The 16,066-nt window shown below is 37.4% G+C and overlaps 1 protein-coding gene across 2 annotated transcripts; it reads right to left on the bottom strand.

The window, feature by feature from the left end:
- Positions 1-1,085: 1,085 nt before the first annotated feature.
- On the bottom strand, positions 1,086-10,459 carry LOC143863683 (uncharacterized). Of its 2 annotated transcripts, none has more exons than XM_077374435.1 (5): positions 10,357-10,459; positions 8,826-9,305; positions 6,654-8,667; positions 4,641-4,853; positions 1,086-2,094 (listed from the first exon to the last, which is right to left on the bottom strand). In XM_077374435.1, the coding sequence occupies exons 2-5, from the start codon at positions 9,197-9,199 to the stop codon at positions 1,762-1,764; spliced, it is 2,934 nt and encodes a 977-aa protein (XP_077230550.1). In that variant the 5' UTR covers positions 9,200-9,305; positions 10,357-10,459; the 3' UTR covers positions 1,086-1,761. The 2 variants fall into 2 exon arrangements, with proteins under 2 accessions (XP_077230550.1, XP_077230549.1); XM_077374434.1 differs by lacking the exon at positions 10,357-10,459 and adding an exon at positions 9,818-9,849.
- Between the last annotated feature and the right edge of the window lie 5,607 nt (positions 10,460-16,066).

Raw genomic sequence — 16,066 nt, 5'->3', positions numbered from 1 at the left:
GTTTGGGTTGAAATCATTTCCCTACTTATAATAGTCTTAGAAATGATATAGTTAGAGGCTTCGAAAAGGAGCCTTAATGTTCCATTTGCAAATTATATTAAATTTAAATAATCTTATATGCAAATAAAGTCCAATTTTGGTGGCATTTGATGAGGCCATCAGGCAACATTCTCATTCTCATATTGTGACCATCATTGAAATCCCATCAGGCTGTAGTGCAAAGGATGCATAATCATAGACTAAGGGCTCCCTTGGATACCTCAAAATATTTGCATATAATCTCATTTGCAAATGGTTTTGAAGTTAAATATTGGGGACTGATAAATCGACTCCCCATGTGTCTGTCTCTCCCCTGTTTCTCTCTCTAACCCAGAGGAGAGAGAAAGACACATGGGGAGTCGATTTATCACTGCCCTAAATATAATTATTTGCAAATAATGATTATAATAGTTTTAGAAATTATATAGTTAATAGCTTCCAAAAGGCCTTAATGTTATATTTGTAAATAAGATGAGTTTCAAATAACCTTATTTGCAAATAAAGTCCAACATCAGTGGCATGCAAAGAGGCCCTTAATAACACCATTCTCATTTTCACCTTTGTCCTTTTTATTTCCCAAACTAAATCTCATTTTCAAATTGTTTTCCCGGGGCTTTGCTAGGGACCGTTGCAGAAGGCATTTCTCGGAATGGCTGTTGCATGAGAAAGCATGCGAAGTGCATTCTGCGATGGTCCCTTAAAAAACCCCATTTTCCAATATCTTAGAGCTTATTCGAACCTTTAATGTCAATTTGGCGCCCTTGTAAAAACAAGTTAGAAGGCCTTCCTCATTGGTCCATCTAAAGAAAGTGCATATGCACTTTATTGTGAAGGACCAATAGGTGTTTACCTGATTCCCCCCCCCCCCCCAGGGGTTGCCCTTAATAAACATATCTTTGCTTTATGGGGTGGAGGGTTTATTAAATTAAGATGGTAAAGTTATTGTGAAGAAATTGCCCTTAATAACATGACTAGAAATTGTGAAGAAAAGTTATATAAAGACTAGTCAGTATAAAGACCAATCCATTTAAAAAATAAATAAAGACTAGTCAATAATAATATGTAATAATACCGTATCAATTCCTCATACAGATGGTTTCTTTGAAGGAACATGTTTGAATCCACATGCATGCCAATTTTATGATTCGACATGGCCCTTAAATGTGACTACAAAGGTATTATTTGGTGTGGTGTGGTGTGATGGATGGATATATCATGGAATTCAACTTTTATGTGAAACAGAAGATCAAGCAGAAGAGATTTTAAAGAAACACACTAAGGTGACTGCGGCCCGCACATGAATGGAAAGATGTTAGCTAAAATGATTCGATATTATTGGCCCACGATGAAGCCGGACTGCCACATCCACATAGACCCAACTCAGTTCTCTGGCCCAAATAACTTCATCCTGGTTAAAAATCCCTCAACCTCGAACTTCCTAGGCGAACGCTCATGATACTCTGAAAACTGCTCTCTCGCCTCCTTATTCCAATCCAACCAACTATAAATCACACTTTGACAAAAATACAGCCTAAAATCCTTCAGATCGTCATCCGTGATTGTAGATTGTATAACTACTTAAATTGCTCTTTCACCTCCTTATTCCGATCCAACAAACTATAAATCACATTGACAAAAATACGGCCTAAAATCCTTCGGATCCTCATCCGCGATTGTAGATTGTATAACTACTTATGATATGGCTCCTATTATATCTCATTCCTACCTTTTCTGTAGTTCAATTTGGAGTGAATTCTTCATTGACTGTGGACTGTAGAGGATGTCAAAGGGCATTTTGGTGAAGCTGTCTTTTAGAATTGTGATTTGACCCTCCTTGATAAGTGTGTCTTCTTCAAGAGCTTCGATTTTTTTTCTTAACGAATTCCCTTCATAGTTCAGCAACATGTTCTTCTCACTATACTGCTTTACTTCCTCCCACATCAAATCTCTCTCTGATGAAACTTTCGTCAGTATTCCTTTTGTAATTGTCAGCTCCTTCATGCAATCTTGCAAATCATTTTGGAGCTGATTTATGTTCTCATCCTTACTCATCATCTGTTTGTAATCCAATCATTAAAAAAGTGGTGCATAAAGAAAAATAATATATATTTCAATAGAAGGCATGTTTATGATTATGAATAATTATTAATAGGGATTCAGGAGTCAAAAGAAGTTCTCTAAATCATGCAGAATGTATAAATTAATAAAAAAGCAAACACGGCAGTACAACCTTCACGTATGCAGCCAAAAAAAAAAAAAAACCTTCACATATGCAACACAGGAATCACATACAAATACACAAAATTACTTTACCAACATATACAAATATTACAATATAAACATTGATATAAACTTATATACAAATGGTATGCAATAGATAAAAGCTTTTTTTATTGATGAAAAGCTTAAATTGAACTAGTCAGGGTTGAGCTAAAGTGGTAATTTTTCTTTTCTTTTAACCCAAATAACTCGACGAAGTATTAAAAAGACTTGAGACATTCGGTCTTGTAACCCAAAAAAAAAAAGGGAAAACTCAGGCAACAACATAAGCTTTTGAAACTACGAAAAAACCCGATTTAGAGCTCCATCCATTTTCAAGACATGGAATTGACTTAAATGAATTCTAGTCCGGAATCCGGATCAAGTTTGGAGTTTTCAAAATTGATCTCAAGCTATTGTTCAGTAAAAAATAAACTTATGCAAACACTTTACCAAAATACCTAACCTTAAAAAATACTATTTTGTATCTAAAAGCATTTATGCAGATTACATAATGTAACTCTGACCAACCATGTTGCAAATTAGATCATATTAGAAATAAAATATTTCATAGGCAAGAACATGCAATAGTTGGATAGGTGCAATCATAGCCAATTTGAGAGAAGAGGCTTGATTAGATCCTCCCCACTCCACATTAAAACAAATGTGTTGATACACATGTGCTCTATTGGTGAATACACTAGATAAGTAAAGGGAGATTTCATTATCAAAGCCCTTCGCTTGATGAGAAGAAGCACGGTAATCAGCAGGGCACAGGGAAATATGTGCTCACACCTAAAGCAACATCCATGCACACACACAGAAGTAAAAGAAACGAACCTATATCTATAATCTAAATAACCATGAAGCCACATTAGTCTATGTAACAAGCACACTCCAATTTGCAAAAAATGGTTTCGGGGAAAAACATACTTTTATCATTCTTTCCTAGTTTTTTTACATTATCCAAGCATCATTAATACGGTTTTAGTGCATTCCTGTTTGTCTAGAAACTAGATACATTTTCTATATACTAAGCTAATATTACCAGCAATATATTTTCAATAATAACATTTAACAGCGCAGGTGTCTTAGCATGTCAATTTTCCAGGGTACCCACTTGACCACGTCTAACATCTTGTGTCCATGTCGCAACACGGACGTGAATGTTCAGGTCTAAGCTACATAGGATCCAGTCGCATAAAAAATCACCAGAAAAGAAAAACCATCGCCTAAAGCGACAAAATGATTGGGCTGCTCACCACAAAATAGTTTAGCCTTCAGTCAGCCTTCCAATGTCTAGTTTGTTCTTGTCCTAATTAATGAAACAACATGGGTTTGCTCTCTCTTTCATCTTTAGCTTACATTTAATCTCTCTAAAGGCTTGACCTCAGAAACACAGCTCCCACTTTCCCTCCTTCCATGAGGCCGAGCCTCTGTTTAACTGTCTCCCAATATATGAATCAATTCATTTAAATTAATCACTTCAAATCATGAAAATGATTGCGATTCAGTAGAATCAACCAATCATGTAAAAAAAAAAAAACATGTTTCAACTGTCTTTAGCCTAGCATTCTTTAAAATATAATTGGCTAACTGGGTCATCAAGCATCTAGGAAGCACGGGTACTCTCCCGAGCCCCACGCACCCACGTCAGGTGTGTGTCGGGTGCAGGTGGGACTCGGTGTGTACCCCATTTATTTTTTCAAAAAAGGAAAAAAAAAGTGGGTCGGGTGCGTGTCGGGTGTGCACCCCCACTGAGCGCACCTGAGCGCACCCAACACGTTTTAAACCATTTTGTTTTAAAAAAAAAAAAAACCAAAAACGGGGGGTGGGTTTTTAAAATATGGGGGGTGGTTTAAAAACAACTAAAAAGACCATTGGGTCTTTTTTTTCCCTCCCAAATCTCCCTCCTCTCTCTCTCTCTCGACCTCTCTCCCCAACCTATTCTCCAATTGTTTTTTAAAATTTTTATAAATATATAATAAAATATTAAAATATATTATATTCGGCGTACCCGCAACGTACTCGCACCCGGTTTTTTTGGAAAATCACGTACCCACGTACCCGTGTCGTGTCGTACCCGCATCCCATACCCGTGCTTCTTAGTCGACAAGCATTTGCATTCATTTCTTTTCGATATTATATTCTAGATTACTGTGTTTCTTTCTGTTTGTTTTCTGCAACATTGATTAAGAGAAAACAACTAATGCATCAGGCAGTGCAAAAGCATCTTAGTTTTAAGATTTATCATGTAGAAGCAATTTCAGTTCATGCAAATTGAAAGAAAAATCAACAATAATTAAAAAAAAGCAAAATTCATGTGACCATTAGATGCTCACCTGAAGTTCAAGATCCTTCATCTTATGCGTCAGGCAGGAAACTACATCTCGTGCCCTTTGCATTTCACATCTGAGGATGTCGTGACCCCTTACTGATGTTGCCAGCTCAGCTTGTAGTTGCTCAAGTTCCAGCTCTTTAAAATACAACTTCTCTCGTAACACTTTCGTGAGTAGAATTTCAGACTTGAGGTCAATTTCTACATCACTCCCCTCCTAGATAAGAAAAACCACAACATCAAGTCCAAAGTGTAAATATCTAGTAAAAGCTACAAAGATTTGGGATGACTTCAGAGTGGTGGTGCAGATGAAAAAACAGTAGAGAATTGTTAAAGTATAAAAGATTAAATACTGCCTTTCTCCAACAGCTTAAGCTTTTGGAGAAGTTGGTAAGTTAACATGGTATCAGAGCAAATGCCTGGGTTCAAATCTCCTTGATAGCAAAATCCACATGCAATGGCTAAACCCAAAAGTGGGGTCACATGTGCCACGTGTAGGCCATCCCTAGAAAGTGGGGCCACACGTGAGGGGGAGTGTTAAAGTATAAAAGATTAAATACTCCCTAGAAAGTGGGGCCACACGTGAGGGGGAGTGTTAAAGTATAAAAGATTAAATACTGCCTTTCTCCAACAGCTTAAGCTTTTGGAGAAGTTGGTAAGTTAACAAGAATAATACCATAAAGTTCTAGGATAATAAAAAGAACTAATAATTTTGTACAATTTTGAAAAGATTTTGAGATTAACTTTTTTACTGACAAAACTATTGCCAAAAACTCTCATTAGATTTTCTGTTTAATTTTTTCACAAATTATTTTGGAAACAAAAATCTAAAAAGAAATAAATAAAAGATAACAATTCTATAAAGAAATTAAAATAATAACTAGATATTTTATGCTATCCTTTCTTATATATGTATCATATTTTATCTTTATATTGTTCTAATATCTTATGTTTTTATCTACATATGTTATTTTTGCTGGCAGGGGAAAATAGAAAAAAGGAGAGAAACTATAACATTTTAAACTTCCCAAGAAATACCGTTGCTTAGAAATTCTTGAGAACGACATTTGTGACTACACAATTTCAAGATTTAAATCTGGTGATTTTCATATAATTCGGATCTTAAATATACCCACAGTGCCAATTTTTCCTTTTGATGAAGTATTGCTTTGATGTGGTAATAAGTTCGGACATTATGATAACTGTTTTTTTTTTTTTTGGAATGGTAAGGCTATGATAACTGCAGCTTCAAAAAAATTGTTATATTGTCAAATTGTTGTTTTGATGCAAAATAATGTTTTGGATTACTTAAAATGGGTTACTGTGGCAATAAATTACTGTTCTAATATGGGGGAGATTGTTTTCGGTGAAAAGTACTGAATCGCTTATACTTACAGTTAGTGGGTTTTAAAATCTTGGAAATATGATGTTTACTGCAACCTATGCCAAGTTATTTAATTTGTGCATTTAATTCAAAAAAATAAATCACAATTAAAAAACTATCGATTACTATTGTTGTGAGATAAATTATTATTTCGAATGCAGTTCAAGAGTCAGACTTAAAAAAAAATTCCAATAAATCCTGTTGAATTTTTTTTTTAAAAATAGCTAATTGAAGTGCTGAATTAATCTCAGTAACTAACAGCATTCTTGTACATGCCAAATCATTCTCAGTTCAAGAGTCAGACTTTAAAAAAATTCCAATAAATCCTGTTGAATTTTTTTTTAAAAATAGCTAATTTAAGTGCTGAATTAATCTCAGTAACTAACAGCATTCTTGTACATGCCAAATCATTCTCATGGCTTTTAAAGTTTTGCAATGATCGATTTAGTTTTTAAATATGACCTCCCACTACATGGTTATTGTTTACCAACACACTAAAAGAAAAAGGGAAACAAAAATGTATATTGATACAATCAGTTAATATAGCTGTGTATATATGCACTGAGGACCATGGTTCAGATTCATTTGTAGAACAGATGAGTGTTCTGATGAGACAATAAAGTAGAAATTGACCTTTAAGGGTTGAACCTTTGGATGCCCTGACATGCCACCCTCTGTACAATCAGACTGAGATTCTGAAACATCAAGTTCAAACTTTTCTTGCAATATATCGGACGTCATCTGTAAACTTCTCTTAAGATTCTCAAAACCCCTCTTAAAACTCTGGAATTTCATATCATATTCAACAACCGAAAACCCATCAAACCCATTGCTAATTCCTTGTCCTTGATCTGAACCAGTAATTTTTAAAAAATCCAGCAACTTTCCAGAAAGCTGGCTGCTTTCATTGAGCAATGAAAAACATTGATTTTGAAGGCATTCAACTCGAGCAGAGAGCTCCTGATCAAGTTGGAATGATGAGAAACTCACACCATTTCCAGTTCCTTGAAAGCGATTCAAGAGATTAATGTTCTCTTGCCTAAGGGAGTTTACTTCCAGCCTGTAAGTTTCTATCTCCTTTCTCAGAACGTGCTCCACACCAGTCAACCTCACTTGCTCCATTTGCAATTTAACCACAAGATCACCTTTCTCCGAAGATTGTTTGCCAATCTCATTACTAAGTCCTTGCTGCAGCCCACTAATTGTTTTCTCTTGTTCGTCACAGATCCTTTGTAGTCTTATAACAGCTTTCTGCAATTCCTTATTTTCCTTCTCCTTTTCTTTGTAGTTTCTTTTTATGTAATCTCGGTCTGCTTCAAAAACTTTAGTTCTCTCTTGCAGCTCTGATAGAGCTTGCTGAAGATTTTGATTATCTCCCTTCGCTTCTTCCATCCTTTCTGTCAAATCATTCAATTGTACCTCTGAATGCATTATTCTATTTCTAGCCTCCACTTCCCTGCTTTTAAAGGAAGAGACCTCTCTTTGAAGCGAGACGTTTTGTTCTGCTAGTTCCCTTACACGTTCTCTTAGCCTCTGCTCTTCTGATTGGTATTTTTTGAGCTTTAGTGACCAATTGCTTGACCGTCTATCCAACTCTTTCTCCAAACTTGTCTGCAGTTCTTTCTTCTCCCTCTCCATCCTCCTTGTCCTCGAGTCCAATTCTACTTCTGCTAGTTTAAGTGCTTTACTAGCAGAAGCCCTCTCAGCAATTCGGCTTTGAATCTGAGAGGATACTTCAAGAGCCAAATTTCTACGATCATCGGTAATATTTCTAATTGTTTGAACCAAGGCAGATACGCTAAAACTGCTCTTCTGAAGCTTCACCTTTTCAAGCTCTTTTGAGAGCATCATGACCCTCTCCTTAGCCTCCCTATCCTTTCTACGTAAGTCCGCATCTAGATTCTCTTCTTTTTTCCATGAGTACAGAGAACTTTCATGTTTAGTGCCCACCAGGCCATCTCCATGGAAATAACTGTGCTTTCGGACACCTGAAATTTCCTTCCTGCAATATCCGTTGGTGATTTCATAAGGGGCATCAGAAAGAGACATGTGCTCAGATAAAATATCTTTCTGGGTAGTGCCATTTGAACTCAAGCTGGGTTGTGGGTCTGAGTAATCCTCAAAGAAATCTTCAACTGTGGTAGTGGTTTCAGAGTCCAAGTCTTGGGATTTCATTTTTGACTTTTGAGGAAGTACGTGGGAATGGGATAATCTCTCAATTACGTTCTTTGCAAGATGAGCATTTTCAACTTCCCTAAATGAAGAGGATCTTAGACACTCTTTATTATAGGTTGGCGAAGAAGGTGCTGTAGACTGCACTCGAGGTGGTCGCTTTGAACATGGCAATTTTCTGTTCTCCATAAAACAGCCATCACTTCCAGTACTTGGAGAAATTTTTTTGGGCCATAAGTTCCTTTCTTGTTGCTCCCCATCAATGTACAGGTCTAGTATTTTGTTTGATACCTGTGTTAAGCGAGCAGCTCTGCATTTTAATGGAACTGGAGAACTGTAAGGTGAGTTCCCTGATGAATCAACATCTCTCGATGAAGTAGGAGAATCAAGCTTTTCTAGTCCATATGTCTTTTGAATTGTGGCGTGATCACCTCTTTTAGGCCTGGGGTGCCTATCTGGAGTCAGAGAACAACGGCTACAGAAAAAGGATACGAAAAAAGACAATAATTAATAGATGCATGACACATTTCTCTAGAACTTAACAGAAGTGCAAAGATTGGTCCATCCAAAAGTGCTGAAAAACCAAATTAAGCTTTGTAGAAAGTAAAAATGTAGTAGATTGAAAGCAATTACCAAATTGGATAATCAGCTGCTTGATGTGGAGCATTACTATTGGTAGAAGGAGATCCACTTGGATCATTAGAAACATTCAAATTCCTTTCTTCCGGGTCACTATAGATAGTTGCAGATGAAAATGAAAGGCTTCTTCTCAGACCTGGACCAACTAATTCATGTCTTTCAGGGCACTGCTTTCTTGGCCCAAAAACCAAGTCCTTGGGGATTTGAGAGATATCCTGGAGGACCCGGACCTTGTCATTTCCTTGATTTTTCGCACCACTTTCCAAAGGGTTCTCCCAATAAACCTTCTCATTGTTGGGTGGTGGAGGCACTGAATTGGTATTTCCACTGCCAGATACAGAAGATCTAAAGAAAAATAGCTTCCTCATACATAAATTCTCAATTTGGACTTATTGCCAAGATGCAGGTAGATCTTCTCTTGAACTCTTCGCTTAAATTCGAGCTCCAACACGGAGTATATTTAGACCCTTGATCCTGAAAAGGGCATTAACACAGATATAAGATTGCCATAACAGGAGATGGCCATAGGAGAAAGAGAATGACCCGACCCATACATGGATCCTCTAAATTTCAATGAATAACTTCAAACAGATTGGGATTCTAGAACTTTACTACAGAAAAGAACAGATACCTGAATATGAACATAAAAAGAACAAATGCATGGTTTTAAACCTCTGCTATAGAAAGAAAATACGCATGAATAACTTCGTACAAATGGGGAATTTTTTTTTTATCTCTGCCTCAAAATCATTATATGATAACTAATCTGATACAAATATTCTTATATCATAAAAGAAAAAAAGGAGAATAGATCCTGCTGTTCTTATATATAATAATTTTTCACATGAAAAGTTTCAGACCTAAATACAAAACCCAAAAGTCATGTAGACCTATAATCCAGAAAAAAGAGATACATAAACATAATGCTTGAATAAGAGAACCCTCATGTTGAAAAGAGCAATGTCACTAAGGAAACTGTAATTTACATAAATCATCTCACTTCAAGCTTCCAACCCCATCAGGAACAAAGGTATTTTTTATGCCTGAAGCAATGATAGATGCTTAAATAGGACTAGTAGAAGTAAGAGAAATCCAAACTAAAGGCTAAAAAAGCATAAAAGTTCCCAAAAAGAATCTTCTTTTTTTTTTTCCAAATGGTATTCCCAAAAAGAATCTTTCCATAAAGATCTTCAAAACCTCAAGAAAGAGTCCAAAATAGAAGAAAGATTTCACACTTTTGACTTCTAGGGGGGGGGAAAGAATTGCATGAAAAGATTTTCCAGAAAAGTAAGAACCCTAGATTAGAAAAAGTATAATCAGAAACTTCACTTCTCAGAAAACAATGAAATATCTTCCCCATGGCAAAAAGAGGATCTGGGTTCTGACACAATGTTATAAAACAATGAAAATTAGCAAAAAAAATGGTCTCTGACATGGTAGAAAAACAATTCTTGGGATCTTTATTGAAACCAAGTAAAAATGAAATCAAGAATAAGAGAATTCAGAAGTTAATAAATCAAATCACCTTCTTTGGTTTGTGCGCCTCTTGGCCTTCTTCGTTTGTCTGATTCTTGCTTAAGCCCTAAACCCTAGTAATTCCGACTCCTTAGAATCCGCGTAAAAAGATTTTCAAATTAAGGGTAATATCGTAATTTGAACAAAGTACTAGTCCAATACAGAAATCAAATTTGAAAATCTCGATTTTAACGGCCTGATCTTCAAACAAATCTGGGTTGGGACGAAAAAGGAAAGAAAATGGATTTTAGGCTTACGACGTTGAGCTTTCTCTTTCACTAGGAGTCTAGGACAGAGAGGAGAGAGAGGACTTCCTATTATTATTTGAAATTTTACCTAACCACTTAACCAGTAAATCAAACACATTTATGACCTCCCAACGGACCTAAATGTGTTTGATTTACAGGTTAAGGTAAAATTTTCCTAGAACTTACCTCGTAGAATAATAGTAAGTAGTGTTTGGTTGTCAATCTCGTAAAGAGGTGGTAGGGATGTCATTGGTAAATATGTAGAGCAAAAAGAGAAAGGGAAGCGAGAAAGAAAGAGAAAAAGCATCAGTCCCAAGAAATCCAAGCAAAATCCACCTTTTCTAGTATTTGGCTTGAATTTCATAACAGTGAGAAGGGGACCAGGTGTTTTGTTGGGATGACAACTAAACCCAAGCAGAATAGTGGTACAACTCGGGTCGGGTTCAACCGGGAAAAAAAAAAGTCGGGTATGGCTGGGTTGAGTGCAGGTCAGGTTCGGGTTCAGGTTGACGGTTTGGGCAACCCGACCTGAGTTCAACCGAAATTTTATATGTTTTTATTTTTTTTTGCAAGCTTAAAAATTCAAGTTAGTTCTGGTAGAACTCGGGTAGGGTCAGGTTCGAGTTGGAAAAAGGGTTCCTTGGGTCGGGTCGGGTTGGAAAAAAGAGTTAGGTGGGGTTCAGGTTGGAAAAAAGGGTTCCTCTGGTAGGGTTGGCCTAAACCCGACCCAACCTAACCCGAGTTGCACCCCTAAAGCTGAAGCCCGAGGCCATCTTGACTTTTGTACAATCAAACACAATAAGAGTGCTACTAAGGAAAAGGCAAGTTTGCCCGGAGGTGAAACTCTCCCCTATTTATTTTTTAGTTACTGTTTTAATGATCGATTTTAATATTTCCTAATTTTCGTAGAAAACATTTTGCTCCAGTTAAGAAATATAACAAATAGGTTGAAATTAATTGTTACAAATATCAAAAAATTTTGAAGAAAATTTGAAAAATAGCTCAAAAAATACAAAGGAAATATCTCAAGAATTAAAAAAAATTGGGATTCCACTAAAAATTAACTCTACTCAAATGAAAGTTTTGTGGAGCACTAGTGAAAAACCCGTGTCATTTCATGAAGCAAATAAACAAAAGAGAGAATTCACAACAAGAAGAAAGAACACAAGCGAATTGTAATAAATTGAGTACAAGCCAATAATTTGACCCCAATTCGAAAACGTGAAATAAACCCATCAATACAAATAAATTGGAAACGAAAATCCAAGGAAACAAAAAAAAAAGTATCTAATAAAATTTGAAAAGAGGGACATGAAATATATACCTAGTGGCTTTTTCCATTTATCTTCTCTATTTCTTCAAGTATATAAAAAAGATCTAGCGAAATGTTATCAGCACTACTGTATTTTGATGAGGGCATTCCTCACTTTATTAAAAGTACGGTATGGCCCGCACGACCAGATGATCCAAAACGTCCATTAGATGGGCCACAGCCTAAATAGGTTGTGCCTCAAAAATCATATCCATAAGTTGATCCTAATCTTACGATCTGAATGTTAGAGGGTTGATCCTAACCCTCTATAGATCAGAGGGTTAGGATCAACCTATAAAAATAATTTTTGGAGCACAACCTATTTAGGTTGTGGCCCATCTAATGGACGGTTTGGATCATCTTATGGTGCGGGCCATACTGTACTTTTAATAAAGTGAGGAGTGCCCTCATCAAAACAGAGCAGTGCTGATAACATTTCCCAAGATCTATAGAAGAAAAATACAAGTTACTTTTAAAAAACTTCAGAGATTCATCCAAATCTTGAATTACTCCAGCAATAAATTACTATCACTTGAGTGATCAAGGAAGAAAATTACCGTTACCCTTTAGAAATTTCTCAATTTCAAAATACAAATAACCGAATTTTCAGGATATTCAAAAAGAAAAACACAAGAAGAGAGAGCGTGTCTTGTCTCTCGGTTTAGTTGGCTGGATGTGCGACTATACCCTTACATTACTGAATAACTACAGGAATACCATTACTTTTCAAAACAAAGAACGACCCTGTATGGTGATTGTTGTCATTCATTTCCTATTCAATTTTGAAAATTTTCAAGTTTTCTCATTTGGGAATTGCTAGGGTCCATCTTAAAAGGCATTTCGCAGCAGGTCTGTCGCATGTCAAACCAGCTATTTCCTATCATATCCCTTCTCATTTTATTAAGAAAAGTCCAATTATGATCAACATTGGGTCCCACATGAAGTAGATGTGTTCAATCGAGACCATTGATTTGGTGGACCATCATGAGGCGATCGATCTACGTGGACCTAGTCGCCAACAGCAATGTGCTGGATTCGTGTTTGTTGATCGGATCAACGGACAAGATCACTTCCCCATGGCACATGTATCCTAACAGATATTTCATAGAATAACAAGGGTGTTTCAGTCTCTTTACAAAAGAGGGATCTCCTATTTATAGAAGGAAGGTATCAAGGTAGCATACAACAGATTGAAGAGTTAGGATCATCCCATTGAGATGATTTTTGGGGTAAGCCAATAAATAAATGAATGGTTTGGATCTTTGAGCAAGGTGGCCTCAATGAATTTTCTAATAAATACGCATTATAGGGCGCACATAGGTAAGTGCACTTATTTAAAAGGAATAAATTGAGCCCACTTTTTTTTTTTTTTTTTTGATTGGTAAGATGGGGTTAGGCAGGACCCCAACCAGATATCATAAAAGGAAAAGAGTACAAAGATAGGGGGGCTCGAAGGCCACACCACAGGGAACAAACTCCCTTTGGATTACAGTTAAGCACCCATCAGCGTTGAAAAAAGTGGGCCTACAAAATAGGGGGCAATCCACAGCCTGGAAGGGACAAAAGAAAATGGACAATACCCAGATAACAAAATAAGAAATTGTACCCGAGTCGTCGTCGGAAGTGATTGCGACCAGATCTTGCGGCAAGCAGTGTAGGTGAATGTCTTCTCCTTACATCGATCTGTCATGATTTGATATGAAATCTGCACCTCTGTTGCTTCTTGCCATGAGTGGGCAAGAGAGAAGGCCGCAGGGATTTGCACACATTGAATTCGAAGAGAAAGGGGAGATTACAACCGAAGGTAGGATTTTCCAGAAAAATCCTCTGAGAGAATCACAGAAAGATCAGAAGGCATGAGGTTAAGAGGGATCGGGTTCCCTTTACATAAACAGTTGCTTTTTGAGAGGTAATCAGCAGCTCTGTTACCCTCTCTCCAAATATGAGAAATTTTCCAAGATTCCAATCGATTGAGAACGATGAGAAGGTTCTCTAATGCGGGAATTAGCTTCCAAGGGCAAGGACATTCTTTTCTAATTATCTTCACTGCCAGGAGGGAATCAGATTCAATCCATAGATTTGGATTTGCGGCTTTGTCAAGCAAATGAACTCCTTGGATGATTGCTTCTAATTCAAGGTCTGAAATGGTTCCTCGATCGGCATCAATGGAAAACATAAATCGGGCATCGCCGCAGCTGCCTCTGAGAATGCCTCCGATGGAGGCGGAATCACTGGACAACGAGGCATCAGTATTAAGCTTGACTTCATTGGGCTGCGGGGGAGTCCAAACACAATATTTAAGCTCTGGGGCAAAACGAAAAAGGGAAAGGTTCCATATCCGGGCTATCCGGGCATTATCTTCATTATGATCATCATCCAGCTTCAGGAATATAGCTCGGTTCCGTGCAGCACAAATAATTCTGTTAAGAATAATTCTTTTATGGGTTTTTACCTGGTTGTGAAGCCTGCTATTTCGTTCGGACCAGATAAAGAAGATAGAAGCAGTGAAAAGGAGTCTTACGAGGATGCTCGACTGACCTTTGAGATTAAAATTTCGACGAATCCATAGCTCCTCCTCCGCCACTGAATTCTTCTGCTTTTTCCTATCTGAGATATTCTTGAGAATCGTCCTCCATATCCAAGCCGAGAAGGAACAGGAGAAGAAGAGATGGTTAACGCTCTCAGTCGCGCAGTTACAAAGGAGACAAGATTTATCAACCGAGGGACCAAGGAAATGGAGGTTATCTTTGGTGGAAAGATGGTTTTGAATGGCCAACCAAGCAGAGAAACTGAATTTTGGGATATGGCCCGGGAACCAAATGGAGGAAACCCAACAGGGGGGCGAATCTTTTGCTCTAACAGAATTCCAAACACTTTTAAACGAACAAATACCATCTAGTTGAGGTTTCCAGATGGGATACGAAGGAGAAAAAGATGAAAAAAGCCCAGAATTTAATATTGGTTTCAACTCCTGGAAGAGAGGGAGCTCAAGTAATTCATCCCAACCTCCAGCTTGGATGGAGCCTCGAATAGAGGCAAGCGGGGGGATGAAGTTGGAAAAGGATCCGAGGGAGGATTGGGATTCAAGAGGGCCCTTGGGATGCCAAGGGTCCTTCCAAAACAGAAGAGAAGAATCCGGGCCAACGATGTAGCATATGTGTTTCTTCGCAACCTCTCTAGCCTTGAAAATGCTTCTAACGGCCCAAGAAGGATTGCTAGGCATAGGAGAGAACCAAAAACTTCTGTTCCGAAGATACTTACGGTGGAACCAGGTGACCCAAGGGCTTATCTGATCAGACACAATTTTCCAAAGTTGATTGATTTGAGCTGCAATGTTGAGGTCTTTAAGTCTTCGAATTCCAAGCCCCCCCTCAGATATAGGCTTACAAATAGTATCCCAGGAAATGGGATGATGCTTTCTTTCCAGGTTCTGACCCGACCAGATGAAATCTCTAAACACTTTTTCAATGGAGAGGAGAACAGCAGATGGCAGGTGGAAAGCAGTAGACCAATAAACCTGAAAAGATGAAAGAACTGACTTTACTAGTTCTACTCTTCCCACTCTGGATAGATGTCGATTCGTCCAGCTGGAAATCCTCTGTTTTATTTTGTCTATGATTGGTTGACAATCATGAGAATTTAGCCTTGATGTAATCAAAGGGAGGCCCAAATATTTGATAGGGAGGGTTCCTTCTTCAATATGTAAAATGTTGCAGATGGCTCTTCTCACACTATTCTGAACCCCTGCAAAGAATACGGCACTTTTGGCTGGGTTGAATTGAGCCCACTTTGTTCGAAGATCGAAGGGTTAAGATAGCATTAGAAATCTCTATAAGTCTGAAGGTTAGGATTATTCAATGGAGATGATTTTTGGGCAACAACTTTAGATCTTTGAACAAGGTGGGCCCCGCTCTACTTTTTTGAAAAAAAAATACATGCACCTACATGCAAACATTATATGATGCATATTTATTAGAAAATTCATTGGGGGTCCACCTAGTTCGAAGATCCGAACCGTTCATTTGTTGGGCCCTAGTGCAAATAGCCTTTCCCATAAAAGTGTATCCATGGGATGATCCTAACTCTTGGATCTGTTTTATAGTATCTTTTGTCTATAAATTAGAGGGTTTGGATCATCCTATGAAGATGATTTTATAAGC

Source organism: Tasmannia lanceolata, unplaced genomic scaffold (genome assembly GCF_043159265.1).
Source record: "Tasmannia lanceolata isolate RefF3 unplaced genomic scaffold, GAP_Taslan_0.1 ptg000044l, whole genome shotgun sequence".
NCBI lineage: Eukaryota > Viridiplantae > Streptophyta > Magnoliopsida > Canellales > Winteraceae > Tasmannia > Tasmannia lanceolata.
Note: the sequence above shows the minus strand (reverse complement) of the source record. Positions and strands in the feature narration are given on the sequence as shown.

Excerpts from the sequence above, each read along its gene's own strand:
- LOC143863683 (XM_077374435.1), bottom strand. The coding sequence starts at position 9,199 with ATGAGGAAGCTATTTTTCTTTAGATCTTCTGTATCTGGCAGTGGAAAT. Across the intron at positions 8,668-8,825 it reads GCAGCTGATTATCCAATTTG|CCGTTGTTCTCTGACTCCAG; the intron begins GTAATTGCTTTC and ends CTTTTTCTGTAG. Across the intron at positions 4,854-6,653 it reads CAAAGGTTCAACCCTTAAAG|GAGGGGAGTGATGTAGAAAT; the intron begins GTCAATTTCTAC and ends TTTCTTATCTAG.